Source organism: Buteo buteo, chromosome 4 (assembly GCF_964188355.1).
Source record: "Buteo buteo chromosome 4, bButBut1.hap1.1, whole genome shotgun sequence".
NCBI classification, from domain to species: domain Eukaryota; kingdom Metazoa; phylum Chordata; class Aves; order Accipitriformes; family Accipitridae; genus Buteo; species Buteo buteo.
The window spans coordinates 14,264,918-14,286,844 of NC_134174.1; the positions used below are offsets into that span (position 1 = coordinate 14,264,918).

Below are 21,927 nucleotides of genomic sequence, written 5' to 3' on the forward strand. Positions count from 1 at the left end.
AATACAGCATATTTAGTCCCTTCCATCTACACTGCCTGTCTAGCAGCTATGGGCAATTGAGTCTTGAACGGGTTCTGATCTTGATCTCTTTCTAGAAAAACTATGGTAACAGTGAAAAGAAAAATCATTTATCCATATTTATGAGCTCATTTCTAATAACCAGTTGAATTTTAACATTAAAACAAGTAATACAGTGTTTTTCATTAAGTACTGTTGCAAGTAACTATGCATGTTTATGGACTAAGATTCTAGAATTAATTTAACCCTACAATACTGAGCTTGGGCCATTTTGCTATTAAACTAGAGCAAAAGACCATTATGCTTGGTTCTTCTTTTTCTGCTTGAAACCTTTGAATTTGTATCTCATCTCTTGTCAACCCCCATCATAAGCAGCATTAGAAATATTCCTGAAATGGCTGTGTACTAAGCCAACTGGTAAAAATCCTATTAATTTCTTTCCCATAGGAAAGAAGATATAAATGTTGCCCGAAAATGTCTCTAACATGCCCAAATTTATTGTGCATCCACATACTCATGTATTCCGAGAGCAGACTTCCATGCCCTCCTTGTATTCTCTTAATATGTGTATCTGGAACTATTTTTGAGTATTTGTGATATCTTCATGCAGGTTGAGTGGAAGTGTGATATTACTTACAACTTGCTGTTGGTAGTAAAGCTTCCTCAAGAAGAACTCCTTACTTCTGCTTGGTAGGTGCTAAGGTTTTCAGCCATCCTGACTACCAGTATGTGGGAGCTTCACAAGCTTGCACTGTCCCTCCCCAGCAGTACTGCCCGGCCCCACTTTGCTGAAAGCTGTAAACAAGATTGGCTGCAGAGTTTTTGAAATTTTGCGCCTCGAGTTGTAGCACTTAATAAATTAGTATCAGTTCCATCATGTTTCAGATATCAAATTCTAATCCAGATCAGATGTCACAAAAACCTGTGATGTATTGCTGTTGCTTTACATGGGCTAGTTTATGTATGAACACCTCAAACCTTCTTCCTTCTCCAACTTTCAGCCCTAGGTAGTCATACAGGAGATTCACAGGAGCTGAACTCAGCCCAGCACTAGCTCCAAAAGGGGAAGATGCTGTAAAGTTTAGCCCAAAGTTCACCTTATGTATATTCTTAGTAAAAACAAAAGCAGGTAGTAAACATTTTAAAACAGGTTATGTATTTGCATCCAAGCTCTTCAGCAAGTGTGACAAATGTTGCCACCTCATGGACAGGTGCAGGGTTTGATTCAGCTCAGCGGTAGGAAGGAAAAGGGATCACGGAGATGACTCATTGCTGCCCTTTCACACTCTCCTGAGGGGGGAAGCGACAGCTTGGCCAGAAAGATGCTTTTGTCGCTTAGATTCACCTGGAACTTGTTCATTCGGGTCTGAATCCAGAAGCTTGGCTACACACCCACAACTGGGGGGGGGGGGGCGTGTTGGAGAAAGAAAAGGCTACGCATGTTCAGGATATTTGACCATCTCCAGTATCAGAGCAAGGGGAGGAAAGAATGATTTTTCCTTGGAAAAAACCCATATGGTCAACATAGGACATGGCATGGTCCTGTACTGTCAAACAGTCAAAGCCCAGCATTCAGGAGTAAAACATATGAGTAACAGGCTGTGGGACCTGGAGTTTTCAAAAGGGTGACAGAAATCTTCAGATTCTTGAAGACAATAATTCAGAACTGAACCAGGGGATTTTAATACCCCACAAAGGTAGCGGTGGTTGGGAATCCTCTACTTGTAAACTGGAGACAAATGTAATCGTAGTGTATTCCATCATGTATTTGCAAGGCTAAAGTTTTATGTTATAACATCACATTGATTATTCACTATTCTGCCTCTTTTGGGGAACTGCTGCAGGAATACACTGTCACCTGTTGAATTTCTCCCTTTCTGATGGAAACGCAGCTGTGCCATCCTCCTCTACAGGACAGATACTGTTACAAAAGCCATTACACAGTGTGTATCTTAAAAGTATGTTCATTCCAAATGGCATTATAATTAGCACTTAATATAACTGGATGAGTGTAAAAGGACTATAAAATGTTTAAACAAAAATAAAACCTTTCAAGTTTGACATCAGTATAGAACTTTAAGAATCAATGATTTTTTAAAATAAAGCCTTGTAAAAATAGATTCAGAGTCAACATTTATGAATGGTCTGAAAAAAGACAGTGTGGTGATTAATTGGGAGTTTCCCATCATCGTGATCTCCCTATAACAGTGTAACAGTCTGCCTACATACGACTGAAGAGAAAGAAGGATTTATACCAGCTTGATTTTAAATATGTTCTTATGTTTATTATATTTTGCTACTCCACTCTCCTAAAATGGTGGCCTCAGAAAAAGCTGCTTTGGCAGGCAATTGCAAAGATTCCTGTGGAGAGGAAGTGAAAAGACTGGGCATACAAACAAGGGCTGCTGCCATGTTCAAAGCACTAGGGAGAGTTCATAGAGCAAAATGCAGTCCTAAGTAAATGGGTTTCAGGCAATTTCAGTGTTAAGATAACATCATTAAGAGTAGAACAGATTGTGCTCAAACCCTGCTGTTTATAATTAACACATTGCTTCCAAATACGCCAGGGTCCCTGGTAAATAGTCCTCTGCTCAGATCCACCCAGACCAATCAGAGTATTTTCAGCAGGTTCCATGCTGGGCCAGCACCTGTTTGGACAAATCCAAAAGAGCCAAAATACTCTTCTTTCTGGCCAGCTAAGTAGAGAGATGAACACAGCTTGCCTTAGTCATTGTCACAGTGTCCATATGGCTGTGAAGCTTGTTTTCACAAGAAATCGTACAAGTACTTTATTATGTCGAAGTTCACGGTCCTATAAACAAAAACACAGTATATTAGAGCAATCATCTTAACAGTGCTAAGACTTTAACCTGTTTGGAGACAGCACACGCGGGACATTCTGCACAATCAAAATCAAGCAATACCCCCAAAAGAAATGCAATCAAGGATGAATGAATTGTTAACCTCTAGTGTTATTTACAGTACCTGTCTTCTGATTATTTAAACTTTGTAAGATTCTAAAAAAGAAATAAAGCAGATTTCTAGTAAAAACTGGAAGATTCTTATTTCAATCATCAAGCAGTAAAAATACATCAAAGTTAATAAGATTATATTTTCACATGATAAACATGATACTCTAGTTGGTGATGCAAAGCAGCAATCTTTTATGCTATTGAATGTTTTGTTCATCTTCCAAACCACCTGTTTTAGCATGTACTATGTAACTCCTTCATCTGTACTCATTTGCAGTCTGCGTTCTTTCAGTCTTGACACTAGTTGACCCATGTTCATAGCTAAATTTGAAAAATCCAAGAATGCCTCTCAATGGGATAGAAGATTTTAATGTATACTTTTGTACTTTAATGGCAGGCAGAATGAAACAGCAGTAGAATAAAACATATAATTATTTTTTCTTTCTCTAAACTCATTCTGCTATACAATCTAACACTCAGACTTAGGGGTTTACTGTTTGAATAAATAATGCAAATTACTGCATATAATGACAAGTATAAAATTAAAAGTTTTTTTTTAAAAGTATTCAATGATGCAAAAATAACCGCTCACAATGCTAAGTGAGATTAACTGGCTGAATGTCTTATTTGTTAGACTACAATCATTTAATATTCTCTGTTCACGCATCATCCTGTAACCCACTTTTCAAAAAGTTTCTATAAAACATCATATTGGATAGAGAAAAAGTTCAGAAATCCCCAAGATCCCCAACAAGAAATACTGTGTTTGAGTCTACTTAATAATCCAGTGACAAAATTAAAGAAATTAACTGTCTCACACGACATTGTGTCACTCAAGAAAACTGCTTTAGTTACAAGGCTTTCCACAGAAAGAAAATCACACACTCTTAACAAATGCTGACCTTATCAACTAAATGAAACACAGTTGTCCTGTCATAACAACTGGGTTCATTAGACACTGTATGAAAAGATGCATTACATTCAACAAACATTGAGAGATCCCCACTTCAGCTACAGAAAATTTATGAACTTCGGTCTGAAATTCTTAAAACAGAAATTAAAAATTTCTAACAAAGAAATGCCTAGCCTTACCTTCAGCTAAGCATGTAAATACTACATGGTAAAAAGCACGGGAATATCTCTGCAAAGACTGAATATATGCAACAGAATAGAGCCAGACATGAGGTTCTGTGGTACTAAGGAGAAAGACTGTGCACGGCCAGCAGTTATCACACTAAAAGCCACCAGGAAGACACACAACTTTTTTACTCTTCCAAAACCAGGTGGCTTTTGTTTTTTTTTTTTTTTTTTTTAAATGCAAACCCCACTTTTGCTTAAAAAAATACAGGAAATGAAATGATAATCTGAACAGCCTGAATGGGAGTGGGGAGGGGAGGGAGAGAGCATCATTTTCTGTCCTGCTCTTTACACTCTTCAGCCTTCCATTAGGAAATATGCTGGAGTAGCAAGGCTGAGATTGTAACAAGGCTGAGGTATCTGAAGATTTTAGTGACTAACAAAATTACTTTAGTACTATTACAGTAACAGAGAAAAAGAATCAGGAGATGGGCTGCTTACTTGATGTGTATTTTGGTTGAAATGATGAAGTAGTTCCTTCTCTGCAATAAATATAACCTCTCCCACGAGTGGTTAAAAACTACAGGCAGCTGTAAGACTACCGCACAGCTAGAAAATGAAATTTCTTAAAGCACAGATCATCATGCCTTCGCCCTGTAGCTAGTCCCATCAAGACAAGGGGGAAGCCCATTTATCATGGGTTCATGAAACCTTGTAACTTTATGGATCATTCTCAAAGATTTACAAAGACTGTAGGCTGCAAAAGATACTTAAGAAGTGTAACAAAGGAACAAAGCAAGAAAAAAAAGGGGGGAGGAGGGGAACAGGAGAAAAGTAGAACAGGCCAACTTTAAAATCTGTCAGGTCGTTTTTGGCCCTATCCAGGCAACATATAAACACTTCCAAACTACTTGGACAGGGAAAAAAAGACCTGCTTTCTTCCTCATAACATGTAGGAAAAGTCAGTCAGGATACATATATACACACACATGTGACCTAAAGGAAAGCAAGCCAAAGTACTATACTGTGCACTGAGATTTGAAGTGATAGCATCTCCCACAACTACTTTCTCTGGTAAGCATAAGCTGCATAGCACAAGCTTAGGTCCTGTTTTCTGGCCATCTCTACCTTTCCAGCAACTTTAATGGAGTCAGTGAAACTTCTAAGGATGTTAAAGTTGCAAGGAGAGGGCTGTCATTTCAAGTGCCTTAATTCAAGGACCCTCACAGTCCATACAGAGTTTAATGAACTGGTCTCTGTATTCACCGTAGGAGTTAGAGCAGAGACAAGAACTTGGGGATGTTTGTATACACAATGATCCATGTTGCTGAGCAGATGGTCTGCTGTACTTGGTACCAGTGGGAGTTTTTTCAGGGCATCATTCACAAGTGACTTTACTGCTGGGAATAGGAAAGTGACATAGCGAAGCCGTGGAGGTCCTGGCAGTGTGGTCCAGCCAGGCCTGAACCAGATGAAGTTTCGTTCTATGGCCTGTCCAACTGCAAATTGAAATTAGTGTGTGGGGTTTACCGACAAGGCTATTGGACATTTAATAGCTCAGGTGAGCAACATGTGCACTGAGGTTATGGGATACAGTCTACACCACGGGTTCCTCTGAAGTCCCACATTATAAAGAAGAGTTGGTCTTGAGAATGTTTCTCTTCCTTTTCGCCACATGTCATTTCTGGGCTCTGTTCTGGCTACAGACTCTTTATCCAAGACCTGCTAATAAGCTGGCTGCAGCAACAGGTGTGAGGTAATGCTGTTGGCATTTCATAAAATTGAGACATAGGCTTGATTGTTGCCTATGTATTGCATGCATTTCTGTCTGTAATTTATCATCATCTCTCCTGATAGACCTGGAACTGTTCTCAGACTCCAGATCTGAAGGTTCTGAATGAACAGAGCTGTTGAGGTACCTATGTTCATTTACTGAATTAGTTTGTATCAACTACAGATCACACAAGATAGACTGAAAGAATTCTTATAATCTATGTAGTTTTTATATCATATGTACAACAAACGCTGTTAAGAACTAAATATCATTTCAGATTCAAATACCATAGTGTGCCTTTTGGTAATGAAATGGGACTGACATTTTAGAGCAGTATTTTCACATGAAGTCCCTGACCTTTATTAAGCACAAAGACAGTATGTTACCGTAACACATACTGCCACTGTAACATAAATTTTTTTCAAAACAGGATTGGACTATACTTACCTCGAGTTCAACACCTGTCATAAATTAGACAACTCATTCACTCTTAGAAAATATCCATAGATTTCTGTTCTGGTCTGCAGAGAGCTACAGACCGACAAAATACTGGGTTTGAAGTCTTTTTCAAGTCAGCACATACAACAGTAAATGATCTTTAATAGGCTCACCGGGCAATAGCTCTGATGAAGTCCAGAGATACAGTACATTTATATCGTGGTCCATCAAGCTGGTCATTATGGCCAACCATGGATAACAGCTGGAGAGTCACAAGAGAGGTGATCTACAAACAAGAGACATTAGTAATGTTAGTCATTTTTTTGCTAACGTGAATAGCAGTGGCCAATTTCTTTGGGTTTTTTTTCCTCTTTGGCACCATTCCCGTATTTCTCTGGAAAGTCACTCATACTTGCTTACTGATTTTCACATAGTTCTGCAGCTAGCAAACCCAGGAACATATATACATTTTCACCATTAAATTTTCAGCACAGGCAGTGAGAGACACAGGCTAAACCCTTCATCCTTCATATCAAGAGTTATCCTGGAGTTCTGATCAGAGAGAGAGGGGTGATGCGAGGAACAGGAATAATAGACATGAGCTGAACATTTTCCAAATCTCTGCCTGACAACCAGTAGAGACTCTGATTCTCTTTCCTTTATACCCGAAAACCTCCTCTTCAACTTTCACACTCGAAGTTGGATATTCCTGTGCTAGCTTGTACCACATTTTGAACAGATGGATGTATTACTCCAGATAAAGAATCTGAAGGTTGGAAAGGAAAGGCTGGGAAATTGTGTGCTTAAAAAGAGCAGAGCCTGAAAGGAGAGAAATTTGCCTACAAACACAGTGTTTTGACAGAACCATTGATTATTTTACCAAAATAGCAATGTACCAGCATATTTTCAACTATCTTCCTTCCTCCAAATGATGACTGTGGTATCACTAAAGTGCAGTCATGGGAGGTAACCATTGAGCACAGCCAGTCTATTCTTCCTCAGTTAGGAAAAAACGCTGTGGTGATTCTACTGTCTCCCTACCTCTTCCCAGCTCCCAGGGGAAAGAAAGAGGTAAAAGAGAAAACAAGTAAAGATTTCCCTGGCCTTTGGTATAGATGCCGCTGACAATTCAAGGCAACAAGGTTACATTTTATGAAGAACTGGTATCTGCCCACAGCTCTACTTTTCAAAAAAACCCAGCCAACTGTGACCTATCTCTGTGTAATGATAATAGCATAGTAAGGAATTTGTGAAGAATAAATGTATTGGGAAGAAATGTATTAGGAAAGAGTGTCAGTTCAAACCTTCAAGGAAGCACATTGCTATAAAAAGCAGCAGCAAGGTCTTACCAGTATCAATCAAAAAAAAAAAAAATCCTAACTCAGTAATAACCCCACTCTTTTGCTGGAAGTGAACTTGGTCTTCGAACTTGTGACAGTGCTTGCAGGAGGTAGGAATAATTATTAAAGTTTTCCCTTAAGTGGACATAATATAGAAAAATGACACCAACTGTGGAGAATAGAAAAAATTACCATCACCAAGAATGAAACAATTTTTCTAAAAGCCCGTGCTTAACTTTCTTTTATATGACATTAGACAACAATAGTTTGGATGCCATCATTCTGAAAAGTCTGTGGAGTTTGGTTAAGGAATACTGGCCTACCCATATTCACAAAGACAAATTCCATTTACTTAATTCAGGTCTATAAATTACATTAAAGAGTAGCACATGATTTACAAATTGTTAGCATTGACAGCATTTAGGAAAACTGAACTTAGCATAAGGAAAATGGGTCAAAATCCAGTTCATGAATCACTCTGAACATCACTGAATTGGGATCAGCCTCAAACTTGTTAGGTGTTTATTTTGTTAAAATACTCTTGAGTTTGAGAGCACATTTTTCTACATTCTTCATTCAACAAAGTCCTTATTCATTCAGTGAAGAAGCATTATGGAGTAATCTACTGTAACAACTGCTATTTTACACCCCCGTGCACCATTACTGGCAAATCACTTCTGCAGTACACACTTGCAGCTGGCCTCACATTCAGAAATCACCAATGAAGGAATGGCAGGAGGCTCTTAAAAGCTCCCAATGAGGACAGCAAAAGCCTAGATAGTTTGGAGCTGGACTCATCTCAGTTTTATGTGGGATGTAAAACTGACCTTGCTGCTGCCTTACAAATGTTCCAGCAATACTGTAATAACAAATTGTAACCATTTTCTTTTCTGACTAGCACCAAATGCTATGTGTGTAACATGAGATCGGCAACATACAATTCCTTACTAAAGGCTGACTCAGTAAAACTGAAATAGCATCAGACTAGATACTAAGTTTCATTAATGTTTTTGACTCAAGACATTAACTCTAAAGACTCAATATACAGTATTACAAGACAAATGAAGCTATTGATCGTAAGAGTAACACAAACTTACTTTGCAAACCGCAACCCTTTACTCATTTCTTTCACAAATCCTCTATTTATTTAGTTTAACAAAAATGTCATCACAGGGAGGTGAGTGCTGAAACAGTTGAGTCCTGATCCTGAGATTGCTTGAAGAGACAGAAGTAGAGAGAACTACCATTTTCAATTCATGCGGTAGGAAACACTTTTATCTCCAAAGAGGCTCAGCAGAGACAAAGAGAAAGAACATGTTATCTAAGGGGAGTAAATAGGGACCAGCTCCCCTACAGAGAGCCAAATGTTAGAAGCTAAAATACCTAACTTGTGAGTCTTTGGGGTGGAATTCAAAACCTAGTTAGAGATACCTAGCCTGTACATGGAGAAGGGCAGAGATCTCCGAAGGACAAATCCAGAAGCCTGCATGCTGCGGGGGCAGCAGCCTGGAGCTCTGTTTGCACAGCTTTTTCAACAGGTTCAGGGAGAATCAAAAACAGCACGAGGGTTCTGTCACCCCAAAGCAATGACTGCTTCGTTTTTTTCTGCTTTATACAATATAGCAGGATTCTCATGCTGATAAGTCAGCCACAGAATTGGACAACACACATTTTTTGCAATAAATTGCTTTGTTAGAAGATTAGATTCAATGGTGGTAGATGTAGAATTATTAAGTTCCTTAAATATTTTGCACCGAACCCATCTGTCTAGACCTGATTAATAAAAATAAGACAATTGTCTTCACCAAAAGGTTAAAAAGTCTTCTAGGACACAGAAGGTTCAATTCCCTCCTGCCACAAGGGGTTCGAGTGCCTCTTTGCTGAACATGTAACAGCTAACTGGGGTAGGGGTAGCAGAGGAAGGAAGAAAAAGCTTTGTATGGTATTAAATCATTACCAGATCTAACTTTCATTCTAACTGCTTCTGGAGCTGAGCCATTTTGCATAAAATTGCATTTATATAAACAGTCTCTTTCTCTGTGTCTACTTAGGGCATTCACCTGGTAAAGCAGGATACAGTGGAATGAAGTGGGTTTAAGACAGCCTATTTGCAGCAAAATTTTAAAAATCACCGATTTTCATATTCTATTAACTGTTAAGGTCCAAGTGCCACCTATAACTTAAGCACTGAAAAAGTTACTACTTCAAAAGTTCAGGTGTTCTAAAGCTTTGGAGGCAATCTGTTCTTAAATGAAGATACGTCAAAAGTTTGAAACACAGGTGGGAAAAATATGAATGCAATGTCAAACTAATTGCACTTCTTAGCAAAAAAAATTTTTCAAAGCTTTTTTTAATACCATGGGTACAGTGGCTCCATTTCTTTATCACAAAAGCTTGGGAAAAAACATCTGGCAGAACAGACTAGAAACAAGCCAGAAAAACTGTGTGGGTGACATAAGAAAGAATATTTATTGAGAATCTTTTGAACAAAAGAAATTGCAGTTGGAAGAAATATTCTAAAGCTATTAATAAAATTAGAGTTAGATCTGGTAATGATTTAATACCAGCAAAAGTTAACAAGTAAATGGAATTTTCTGCAGGAACAACATGAAAATCTGAAGAAAAGTTACTGATCTGAAAGATGTGAAGGAACACGTGTCACTGTTATGTTTAAAAATTATCCATGACTGAGCTTTCTTTGAAATATATTTGTGTGAGAAACCTGCTGCTGAAAGGTTGGATGCAAGGTGAGAATAATCATAAAAGCACAGCAGAGAGTTGCTGCCAGGAGGAAACGACTGCTTAGATTGCTTCTGAAGATTCGCTGGTCAAATATGGACATTGAAATCTCTGGAAAAAACAAGCAACCCACAAGCCATCCTTAAAGGCTGCTTTTTTTCCTATCAGCCTGGACTAACAGATGGGCCTTGCATCATTCCCTGAGCAGACACAAAGACCAGCTTTGTCAGCACATGGCTGTATGGAAGCAAGAAGGATTCCAGAAGTGAGGGCTGTCTACTGAGAAAGGCCAGGCTCTTCCCGAGGACAGCATGAGAAGCCAGAAAACATTCATGGAGGTGCAAAACAGGAGCAGAATTAGGACCAGAGATACAAGGAAACACATGGTTAGCTTGGGTAAGCAATGATTGACTGTCACAGGAAAGAGTTTGCACAAAGTGTGTGACACATCTCAAACCCATAGGATAAAACTAAACAGAGAAAATGATGCTGACTAATAGGAAAAAAAAAAAAAGCGCTTTCCCTAGAGGTGTGATTGAAATCTCACCAAGCGGTACATTTCAAACTGGAGTAGAAAAACATTAATGAAAGACACACACAGGAACAATTTCAAACTGACAGAGACATACTAGATGATCTGCGAAGTATTTTTCATCTCCACAGTCTATAATCTTCAATTATCTTGCCCAAGATGTTATGTTAATTCTAACTCTTCAGTCTGGCTTACTTTTACGCACAGTTTTTTGATTCTGAACTTCAAACCTATCAAGAAATTAAGAACTTTCCGTATTTAGTACCATCAGACAATGGTACAATATTCTTTCACAGTTGTATTAAAATTTATATGGATCCTAGTGCTTTGTGCAGCACCATCATCACACAGCTCTCAAAGCAAACATGCAGCTCACTGCACTTGTTCGAAACCCACCACTGCCAAGAGTTATATTCATGCACATGCTAAAACCACTGCTATGCCACAAGACAGTTTGAAAACCAGATGCCATTTAGAAAACACATTTCAGTCAAAATGACTCCCACAATAGTCTCCCGGAGTTAAATTCAATGACCCTAGAACAAATTACATAAGTATAAAAAAAAACCTGCTCAAAATTATTTCAATCAAAATTATAGCTAGAGTATGTATGCTCAGTATGTCAGCCTTGTTAGAAAAGCTCATACAGAAAGGTAACAATAGAATATTACAATTATATATATTTAAGCCAGCAATTGATCAAAACTGTTTTTATAAAAGTTTATTAAAAATAAATCAACACTTTTGTGAATGCTTACATTTTAACAGTCAGGTTTTGGTTCTGAATTATGTTTTGTGCAAGGCTTTTAATGCACGAAAAAAATACAAGAGACACCCCTCCAAATTGCTTATGGCCTTCCAGTGTGCAGTTAAAGCATTCATTACTAGATGCTTCACCTTTTTTATTTTACCTTTTTCTCAGCTTAAATTAATCCAACTCTTTTTAAAACTACCTTATGAATGCAGTCAAAGTGGTTTTGGCACTAACAGAGCCACCAACAAGCAGGGGTATCACAGCCACAGCCTCGGCAGTGCTCCAAAGGCTTGCACTCTATGCCCCTCACTTTGGTAACACACACATAGGTGGCCATATAGGATGCTACAGTGCACAGTAAACATAGTGACCCAGTCTGCTTTGAAAGCTGCCTTCTAGAAATGTTTGCGTTTGGTGTCTTTGTCCCCTATTAGGTTTTTTTTTTCATTTCTCCCACATAAATACTACCTCACTATTTTGTGTTGACTCTCTAGGACCTTGCATGTTATTTCTTTATCTGTAGTAGTATATACCACACTTCTAAATTTTGAAGTAATTTCTGCATATCTCATCAACAGGTTGACAACACTTTACCACAAGACTTCATCAGATTGGGTCAAACAGAATTTAACACTAATTACTAACTTGAACAAATTTTCAAGACATAAATGTGTTGACAAATTCCAGATGTGACAGCATTATATTCACTAAATGTTTAATTACTACAGGGCAGGGGAGTGTGTGGGGAAGGAAATAACTGACTGCTTCTGCTACCATTTATCCTTTAAAAACCGATGCTGCTTAGGCTAACAGATCTTTTTTTCTTTTATCTTTACACCCATTTAAGGATTTTAAAATGTTTGCTCTATCCTGATGTTAGGGATGTTTAGCTGTTACTAGGAAGCACCCTTGACAGCCTGGCAGGGAAAGAGATTTGTATCGTATTTTCCCCTAAGAATCATCATGCAACGTGCCTACTTTCAGTCTTGTGTACAATAAAGAACTTACTGGATTGAGATCAGTCCATGTCACTGAAGCCATCATGTCATACCATCTTTTTCATGAATGCACTAAATTTTATCAGAGAAACAAGAAGTTTTTTTCTTCCAACACAATGACTCCCACAGAAGATTTTTCCAGAATCTTACTGATACACAGATAGGAAAACTTGTTTCAGTTTCCTATATAATTTTATTCAAGATCTATTTATTTGAATACTCTCTTATATTTTAATGAAATCTTTTTGTATTTGTTAGTCTGCATCTCTGTCTTCACTGTCTCCTCTGACTTCACTTCACTCAAGGCAAATCTGTCTAATTTACAGATTTAAACAAGTGACCCTTTTGGCTTTTTCCAAGCTTCATCATATTGGTGGCCCAGTCATTTATTAAGACAGCCAAAACTCACTCCTCTTTCTTCAGTTTCTAAAAGACAAACCCTCTGTTTTTAGAAGAAATGTCTATTTACTCTCAAGTATATGACCTTGAATTTCATGCTGTTAAACCCACTCTGTATCATACTCACCACCTTCAAGGTATTTCTTGCATATCCTCATAGCAGAAAAGTTTATTAAGCCCAAGGCATATAACCTTGAATTTTACACTGCAAAACTTTTTCAGTTTCTACTATACAGATCGTAAGAATTTTTACACGTTATGTTCCACACTGTATAATCAGTGTTCACCACTTCTGTCTTCTACCACTCAGTCTCATTTTTTGTGTCCCATTTACACTAAATAGTATTTGACAAAAAGTGTTGCCAATTTCATAGACTTATTCAAGGCGTAAGTGGGAATTTTTTGCCTTTCTCCTTTTCCACTCCACCCTTTCCGCACCATCCCACCCCCTCCTGTCTTTCAGACCACAGAACACCTTTCTGCATACTAGAAGCTGCCTTATTGCTAGCACGTTCTCCTGCAGTTGGCTTCCTTGTGGCTTTTCTCTTCAAACTTAAGGGAAGCAAACATATTTTCTTCCATTGAGGAGAAACTTCCTCACCTTGCCCTAGAATTCATATTTATGTTTTAGAATCCGCTCTCTTCAATTAGCAGTCTGTCTTCTAGGGTTTTTTCTGTTCAGCAAGTCTGACTAGCTGCAAATCTTGACTCATCAGAGCAGCACCCTTTCATCTCTCCTCTGTACTTTCTCATCATCTTTAGTCCTCACATCTTCTCTTCCAAAACTCAGTGCTTTACCAAAAACCCTGCAACTTTTTAAAAAGGGACACTGAAACAAGACTCATGTAACATCCCAGAAAACTAAAAAGAGAATTTAAAAAAATGAACAAGAAACCCAGGATATATTTCTTCATCCAAATTTGTAGTTAATCTGTGACACACTCTGCCGCTGAAAATTTAGTGCAGAGGTAGAGGGTTTTATGGAGCTAAGAAAGCAACTGGATGTATTCATGGAAGGAAATACAACCACAAGCTGCTAAATACAAAGAACATCAACTCCACAGCAAGCATTTAAGCCACAGGTAACATGAAGGTATAATGCACATCAGACTAAACTCACTCTCTGCTTGCCAGTCTTATGTTTTTCCTGCATGTCCGATACTAATTGGAAAGCAGTCAGACAGTTTTACTGTCTTGTAAGAAGAAGAACAGTGGGTAAACTCACTTCTGGTCTGACTTAATGTGGCTGTTATAATGCATTCAGCAAATGTAGAGTATATCATCTGCATCTTCTACATCCTGCCACTTTGTGTTTCCCCTTTACCCTTCTCTTGGGTCTCTGCAAGAGCTCTCTCACTATCGCTTACTGGATTCTCACCATACTCTGCAGTCTTAAAAAAACTCAACAAAACAACCACGCCCCCCCCCCCCCCCCCCCCAAAAGAAAGATTGTAAGAATCCAGCTTCCCCCACCATCTCTGGAAAACTTCTCAGTATCTCAAAAGTGTTTGCACAGATTAGCCCTGCTGGCTCACTCACTGTTACAGTAACATCACTTTTTAAAAGCAGTTCAATAATTTATTAATTTTGGAACTATTATTAAAGGAATCTTTCAAAGTATTAATGAATTTGTTTTTTCTTCATTATTTTTATTCAATATATAAATTAGGGAAAAGCCCCTTTCTTCTCTTAGCACATTTACTTTAGCATTAATTTACCCAAGGAGAAAAAGGTAAATAAAAGGCAATTCACAACATTCTTTGCCTCACTCTGCTCATCAATTTTAAAAGAAAGTATAAAAAACTCTGTAGAGTGATGCACAGATAAAACAGTATTTCTGAGTTAGTTCCCTCACTTTGAGGATCAATTAAAGTACTTTGTAATGCCCTGAAAAGCATGCTAGAAATTTGCTTAACGTGGTACTTCCTGAGAGGATCAAATTATTTTCTGTACCTGAGGGTGTCTTTGGAAATTTTTTCAGAAATTTAAGACTCCTGGAACCAGTCACGGGGGAGTTTATTTTGATACTCCAAAACATGCAAAAAAAAAGGCTTGAATGTACTTGCAATCTATTGGAGGTGCATGCATCTAATTTACTCCATAATGCCCTAGGAAAGGCACTCGTAAGTAGGACTACAGATATGAGTTATAGACAGATAATTCAAAAGTACTCGCCTTTTTATTTCATACCTTAAAATCAGAGCAACTAAAGATGGTAACAGATGGTCAAAGAAACACTTGGGGAATGATGTTTACAGTTAATTTGATTACTTAAGTCAGGTAGACTCATAAAGTGGACACCAGACAAAGGCTGGCTACTTTTCAAGGCAGAGGCAATAGGCAGCCAACAGAAGTATCCTTCTGCCACCCCCTGATTCATTTCTGCATCAGAGGTCTCAGGTTCCAAGCTTTTTTTAGACAATGAGGAAGGAGACACAAAGATTGTTTTCCAGAAGCAAATCTTTGTGCAACTGATCAAGCATATAACCTTAAATCCCCAAATCTAGAAAATTTTCCCTTTTTTTTTGTCCTTCATTTATAACACCTGTCCCATAATGGCAGCATTTCTAGATATTGCAAGACAAGTTCTATCAAGAACAGAAAAAAGTAACCTTAAAAATACTACTATCTTTGATACTGATAGGACTTGATACTTTAGAGAAGGCTCTAAATTTTTAATGCTGTATCAGTAAAATATAGAACTGTGTACACAGAGTTACTAGACTTCTACTGCTATATGAAAGAGTTTTGTTTGCAAATATAATTTCGTATTCAAAAATACTTAAAGCAATTAGGATTTCTAACCTGTCCTGAGGACAAAAATCAGTACTCTGTATATGCCATGTGCAGAAATCATGAAATTAAAGGAGATTTCTCATAATCAGATATTTGGGAGTATCTTCTAAGACTAAACTACCTTGCTTTCTCCAAAAAAGAAAGATTTTTAATATGTCTTACTGGCAGTCTATTTTTGGATGATTATGATAATTAAGTGTTAAAAGAATATTGATCCAAATCTTGTATAAAGAAACAAGATATTAAGAATTTTTAATTAAAACAACCACCCCAGAAAGATTTGACCCAAATACTTCCGAAATACAAAAATCAGACATTTTAACAAGGGTAGCCAAATGGTAAAATACACTGTAGTCTGAAGTGGGAGTCTGCTCTGAAAAATGACAATTAAAAGACACATTTATTTTTTTATCTTGAGATTAATAAACCAAATCTCTACAGACTCTCTACAGTACCATGCTGCATCCCAACTGCTCACAAGAAGCATTGCAGAAGACTGCAATCAACACCATATTAATTTTGACTACATAAAATTCTGCACATTTCAGTGGTTCCATAATAGGAATAAATAGTAACAAAAAAGAAAAGAGAAACTTCTATCAATCACTAAAGTACGTAAGTCCGTCATACTGCTACAAACCAAAGATCCCTCCTGGCCCAATATGCTGCCTCTTGAAAGGACCGGCAAAGGATATGTAGGGAAGAGAGTAATCAAATTGTAACCAAGAGAAATTTCCCAATATACATGAATACACGACTGGCTCCTGGTAATCTTCATTTCACGTACTTCAGTAATTAGGTATAGAATTTTTCACACATATTGATCTGACCTGTTGAAATACAACATTTCATATTGTTCTTGTATTGTCAAACTGGAGCTAAAAAGGTTGCTGAATGCATTACTTAATATTAATGCACCTAATCAACACATTGGAAAAATTTATTATGAGGCTGTACGTAAACACCGAGACATCAGAAACAACAATACTGCCTAGCTCTCAGCAAGAGCTGCATATACAGCATTGCGTCACACTAGGTTTTATGCCATCAAACAGGGGAAATTAAAAAAAAAAAATCTGATTTACTTTCATATAAGACCATAATTAGAATTTGATTTGATACGTGATGTTGGATCCTGGGCAAACCAACAGTTACAAAGAAAGCTCTCACACAACAGCAACTGAGAGGAACCGTTACATTTCTGTTCAAAATCTTCCATAACAAATTCAGGAAATTTAAGTTTAACATAATCCTGTATCTTTGTTCACAGGTACCCTTAAGCAGAACAGACAAAACACCAAGGATGAATGCAAGTTCCAGTTCTGCGTTGGCAGACTGTCACCATACAGCACAAGGGAAGAGAGGACTCTGCAAAGCCACTCTTCTCAGTGGTGGGAAATGGGCAGATCTGGAATCTCCCTCCCTGAGCATGCCAGGAAACCAAATACTTGCCCTCAAGGAGAATATTCTGCTCTGAATCAGTAAATCTATAGCATTTTGCTCCTGCCAGGAGCAAGGGAAAGACCAGGATGAAGACTGTCACTCAGGAAGTCAGTCGACCCCTCTAGTTGCTTGAAAACCAATTAAACAAACCCTACTGTAACAGCACAAAGCTGATGGTTGTAACCTACAGTGAGAAATTTTGGTTTTGTTTAAAAAAAATAGGTACACTACAATAGATGCTATAAATTTATAACATCCATTTTTGTTAGTCTTTCTACAGAAAGTAAAGCTTTCAGTCATCCATGAATTGATAAGTCATGAAATATTAAAAATATAGGTTCAATGACCCATTAAATATGTTAGATGCAACTGCAAAACATATCTATAAATATCTTCATACCTCTTGCATAGATGATCCTGCAACGTGGTCATAACTACAAGTTTTCCATCTTTTATTCAGTTATACTTGGTTTTATCAGATAAAGAACATGAAACATCATCTGTCAGCAATTAATTGGAAAGGAAAAAACCCTGTTCTTCAAATACAACACTTTTTTATTCAGCTTCCGTCACCCTTTAACGCAACTGTGAAATTCTGCTAGTTATAACATTTATCACTTAGATTCACTTGGCTTTTCTAACCTGGAAAAAAACAGTTTCTGACACTCACATGTTTGGCAAGCACATGTGTTGGGTAAAAAAGTTAGCAGCCAACCAAGGCAACCAATGAACTAGTGAACCAGTGTGCTGGCACACCCATCAACAAAGCTGATCAATGAATTTAACTGTGCTGTATCTGTAGACAAGTGATATGCAGGAAAAGAATGATCAGGTTGCAATGAGGGAAGAGAAATTTTATATCAAATACTATTACATTTCAAGAAATCCACAGGGATTGTTTTGCTCTTTGGAGCACTGACTATGTATATGTTCCATTTAAATACCTGCCAAAGGGAAGCATTGCTTAGGAACAGTATGCAGCCAATTAGTATTTCTCTCCTGCCTTTATGGTATTCAAGGATAATATCATTTAGATGGACAGAAACATTCGAAGACACAACCCCTCCATAGATTCCCCAAAACATCTTGCTATACACATTGAGTTAAAATTTGTGTAGTTAGTAAACATTGACTATATGGCTCCTACATCAACACAAGTCATTTACGGAGCAAGAGAATCTAACATAGTAATGTACGGCACAAGGCAATTTTCACGTAATTCAGGAATGGATTAAAAGCATAAAAGAACCTACATAAGGTGTCCTATTTTAGTTTCAGTGGAATACGATGCAATCAAGAAACATAATTTCTCAGTTTCCATGACTAATTCACTTATTTTTGCAGCTGACAGTTGTGATAGCTAATATATTTTTTAATAATTGTCAAGACTTTTCTGTAATATTCAGTAATTATAAATCTGAATTTTTTGAATGTTAAAATTAAATCACCATGAAAAGGCTTAAATCCCTCCAAAAGTACTATATACTCTGAAAAATCCATGCAAGAGATCAATGGAAAGGTGCAAAAAAGCTAGAAAGAATCAAGCAATCAACAAAGTCTTTTGATCTCACGGATGAAAGATAGTCACCCTCCTACTAATAGGGCTATTGCCTACTTTAGTGAGAAACAGGAGAAAAATTGAAGAAACAGAGGGGAAGCAGTTATGATTTGACAAAGACACTACCAGGGTCTGATGAAAAGCTACTTGTCATTCCAATCAACTGTGCTATATCCTAAATGCTTTTCCACCTCCTTGGAGGCCTTTCACATAAGCTTTACATAATGGGTAAGTAGCTCCCGTGGCTATCTTCTGGAATCTCTTCAGTAAGTAGAAACAGAAATATTGCTCAAGTGTATTTTAAAATATCCATAGCAGAATCTGCATTGCAGTCAATAAATGTTAAAAAAATGGTATCAAAGAACCAACTGACCAGGAAGCGTTGTTATCAGTCTGCTCCTCCTCAGTAAGAGAAGCTCAAGCAGCAGAGACCAAAACGTTGTCTAGGGTATACTCTGGTTGAAAACACTTACCCTGGGGGCCTTTCCCTCTCTGCCACTGAAGACTCAGACCTGTTTTTCAACAAGTTCTCAACACATCTTGTCCAAGATGACACATTAAAAACAGAACACAGGCAAGGCAATTACTGCCAGGAGTTGAGTTATTGGATCAGGACATCCTGACTATTCCTCTGAAGTGCCTGGCAGCTTGCACCCTCTTAATGGCTGTATTCAGTTTTTACTACCAGAAGTAGCACCCTGGAAAGTAGCAGTGCAGATCTCCTCCAACTTAACTAGAGTTCAAAACTGAAGTCCCAGAGCTATCTCTATCCTTGCACATCTTGTCCTGCAGAAGCACTACATATCGTTAAAACTTGACTGATTTAATCTGGAAAGTGTACCGAGACTTCATCATCTCAAGAATAATTTTAGGACCTTAACCTCAGGAACTGCATTTCTAAGACACAATTTTGCACTAAAGAAAAAAAAAAAAAACCAAACCAAAAACCAAAATGCAAACAGACCAAAAAACAGAACAGAACAAACATTAATACAAAGACTTTTCTGTCTCTAAAACTGTTCGTAATTTATTTTATAACTGAGAAATTGTGCAATATGAATGCTACCATGGTAACAATTCACTTTATTGAACAAGAAAGAAAATAATTATCCCAAACCTGCATATCATGCAAGCACATGCAGTAAATTTAGTGCTGCCCTTTTTCCCCTTGCTATTTTTCTTCTTGCAAAGAGAAATAGATTTTGAATTTATACCTTACAGCAAGCCAGGCATCATTTTGCTTGTCCCTCCCACTTCTTTGTATATTTTACACCTCTTGAGTGCATGATGTGAAGGACCCAGTTACTTACAAAAAGAAAAAGGGATTAATGAATCAGAAATGCTCTTCCCCCTCCTGAGTTAAGTACAGAAGACTCCTATGTAAATGCTTCACGCATTTAAAAAAAATGAAGCCCTAAGGCAAGCACAGCACATGCTTAGTATTCACTCAGTATACTTAAACAGGAACCCTTACATTTATAGTAAACCAAAAGTTATTCATCTCCAAACATAAATTAAACCTATTTTTACTGTTCTGTCCAAATATTCTTTGTGATATTATGTTTGTGAACATATTGTTATATCTTATATACAAGGGACTGTAATATTTTCAGAAGAACTGCATGGATTTAGCGATACAAATCCAATTAATCTCAATAGAAGTTGTATGGCTAAATCCCTGTGCTCGGCTTTGACATTTTGGAAGCAGTGGGGGAGGTTTTTCAAGTAGTGAATATGTACAACAAAACTCCGTTTTCTCTAAGAGAAATAAAATGGCATGTAGATACTAACAGATAACAAATATATTTATGTGACTATCAAGAAAATCACATTCCTAGCAAAGCAGGCAATGATCTTCACAAAACTCTATTTTACAAAAAATAACAGTATTATCCTGAAGTCTACAAGATAAAACTAATCACATGTACATATTAGTTGGATAAATTATTCTTATTTTACCTCCAGTTTTGATCTTTTTACTTCATTTGCAGTGGATCTGCCTGTCTGATATAAAATGTTAAAGAATTAATTTAATCTTATGTTCACAGTTAGAGGATAGCCAAAACAATGTGTTTGGGATACATAAAATTCATGTTTTTAAAAGGTCACTTTAAAGAAGCCACTTGAAAGTAGTTTAAAAAGACGATCTCATTTGCCACAGACCTTCCTCACTTTTTTTGGTTTATTTACAATCCTAAACACATTAAAGAGTAGAAACAAAACTACTCTCATCCAACTTCAGCAACAAAGAATGCAGCTAATTTTGGCTATTTCTTGGTAGGTTTCTTCAGTTACTAGGAACAATTTACATGTACACACATTCAGGCATACATACAATACAGGCTGTGCAAAATCTGAATTCAGCAAGCTGTCTTCATGGAGCTGAAACTCTTCAAAACATCCAAATACAACTTATCCTGATACAGAAGTCTTTCTGAAATACAGACTGTAACGGCATGTCCTTCATAAATACACACACACATATACTACTAAATATATTTAATACCTCCCTATGAAGCTCTTACAGAAAATGAAAATATAATTCCAGTAGTTGAACTTGTAAAACTTAAAAATCCATATAAAAAAGGCTACTCTCTGCCTTCTCTCTTCCCCCAAAGCCCTGAATAACCAATACCAGGATTTCACTTCATAAATAGCAATGAGCTGCTTTCCATCTTAAGAAACATAGAACCAAAACCACTAGAGATGTATGTTTCCCATACAGCAGTTGAACAGTTAAATCCCAAGAGTGTTGTAACTGTGAAAGATATAAATAATGTCTCATTTTACAATAATTTAGGTTTTGCATTTGACAGTACTTTTTGTATGGACACTTTCTTTTTCCAGTTCAAGCATCATTCACACAGAGGCAGTGGAGACTTCTTTGTTTTTTAAAGAACAGAAAGTAAGTGACCATTTGGGAATCAGCTGGGCATATGAAGTATTTAACAAGCAACTAAATGATAAGGACAAATTCACCCAACAAAAGCCATCATGCCACAGTTTATTTTTCCTGTGTATGCACGGCTCGGCTGGTTTCTCACAGGAAGGCTTAGCTCAGGTGCTAGTTGAAAATTTTTATTCAAAGC

General features: G+C 37.3%; 1 protein-coding gene across 5 annotated transcripts in view; it reads right to left on the reverse strand.

The window, feature by feature from the left end:
- Positions 1-327: 327 nt before the first annotated feature.
- Positions 328-21,927, reverse strand: part of ORC5 (origin recognition complex subunit 5) — a 75,700-nt gene continuing 54,100 nt past the window's right edge. For 4 of the 5 annotated variants that reach the window (XM_075024803.1, XM_075024804.1, XM_075024805.1 and 1 more), the window contains 2 exons: positions 6,453-6,565; positions 328-2,830 (listed from right to left, as the gene is read on the reverse strand). In XM_075024803.1, the coding sequence (XP_074880904.1) occupies positions 2,785-2,830; positions 6,453-6,565 (159 nt within the window). In that variant the 3' untranslated portion in view covers positions 328-2,784. Of the gene's footprint in view, positions 2,831-6,452; positions 6,566-21,927 lie in introns of those variants that run through there. The other variant, XR_012650030.1, reaches the window with a different exon arrangement.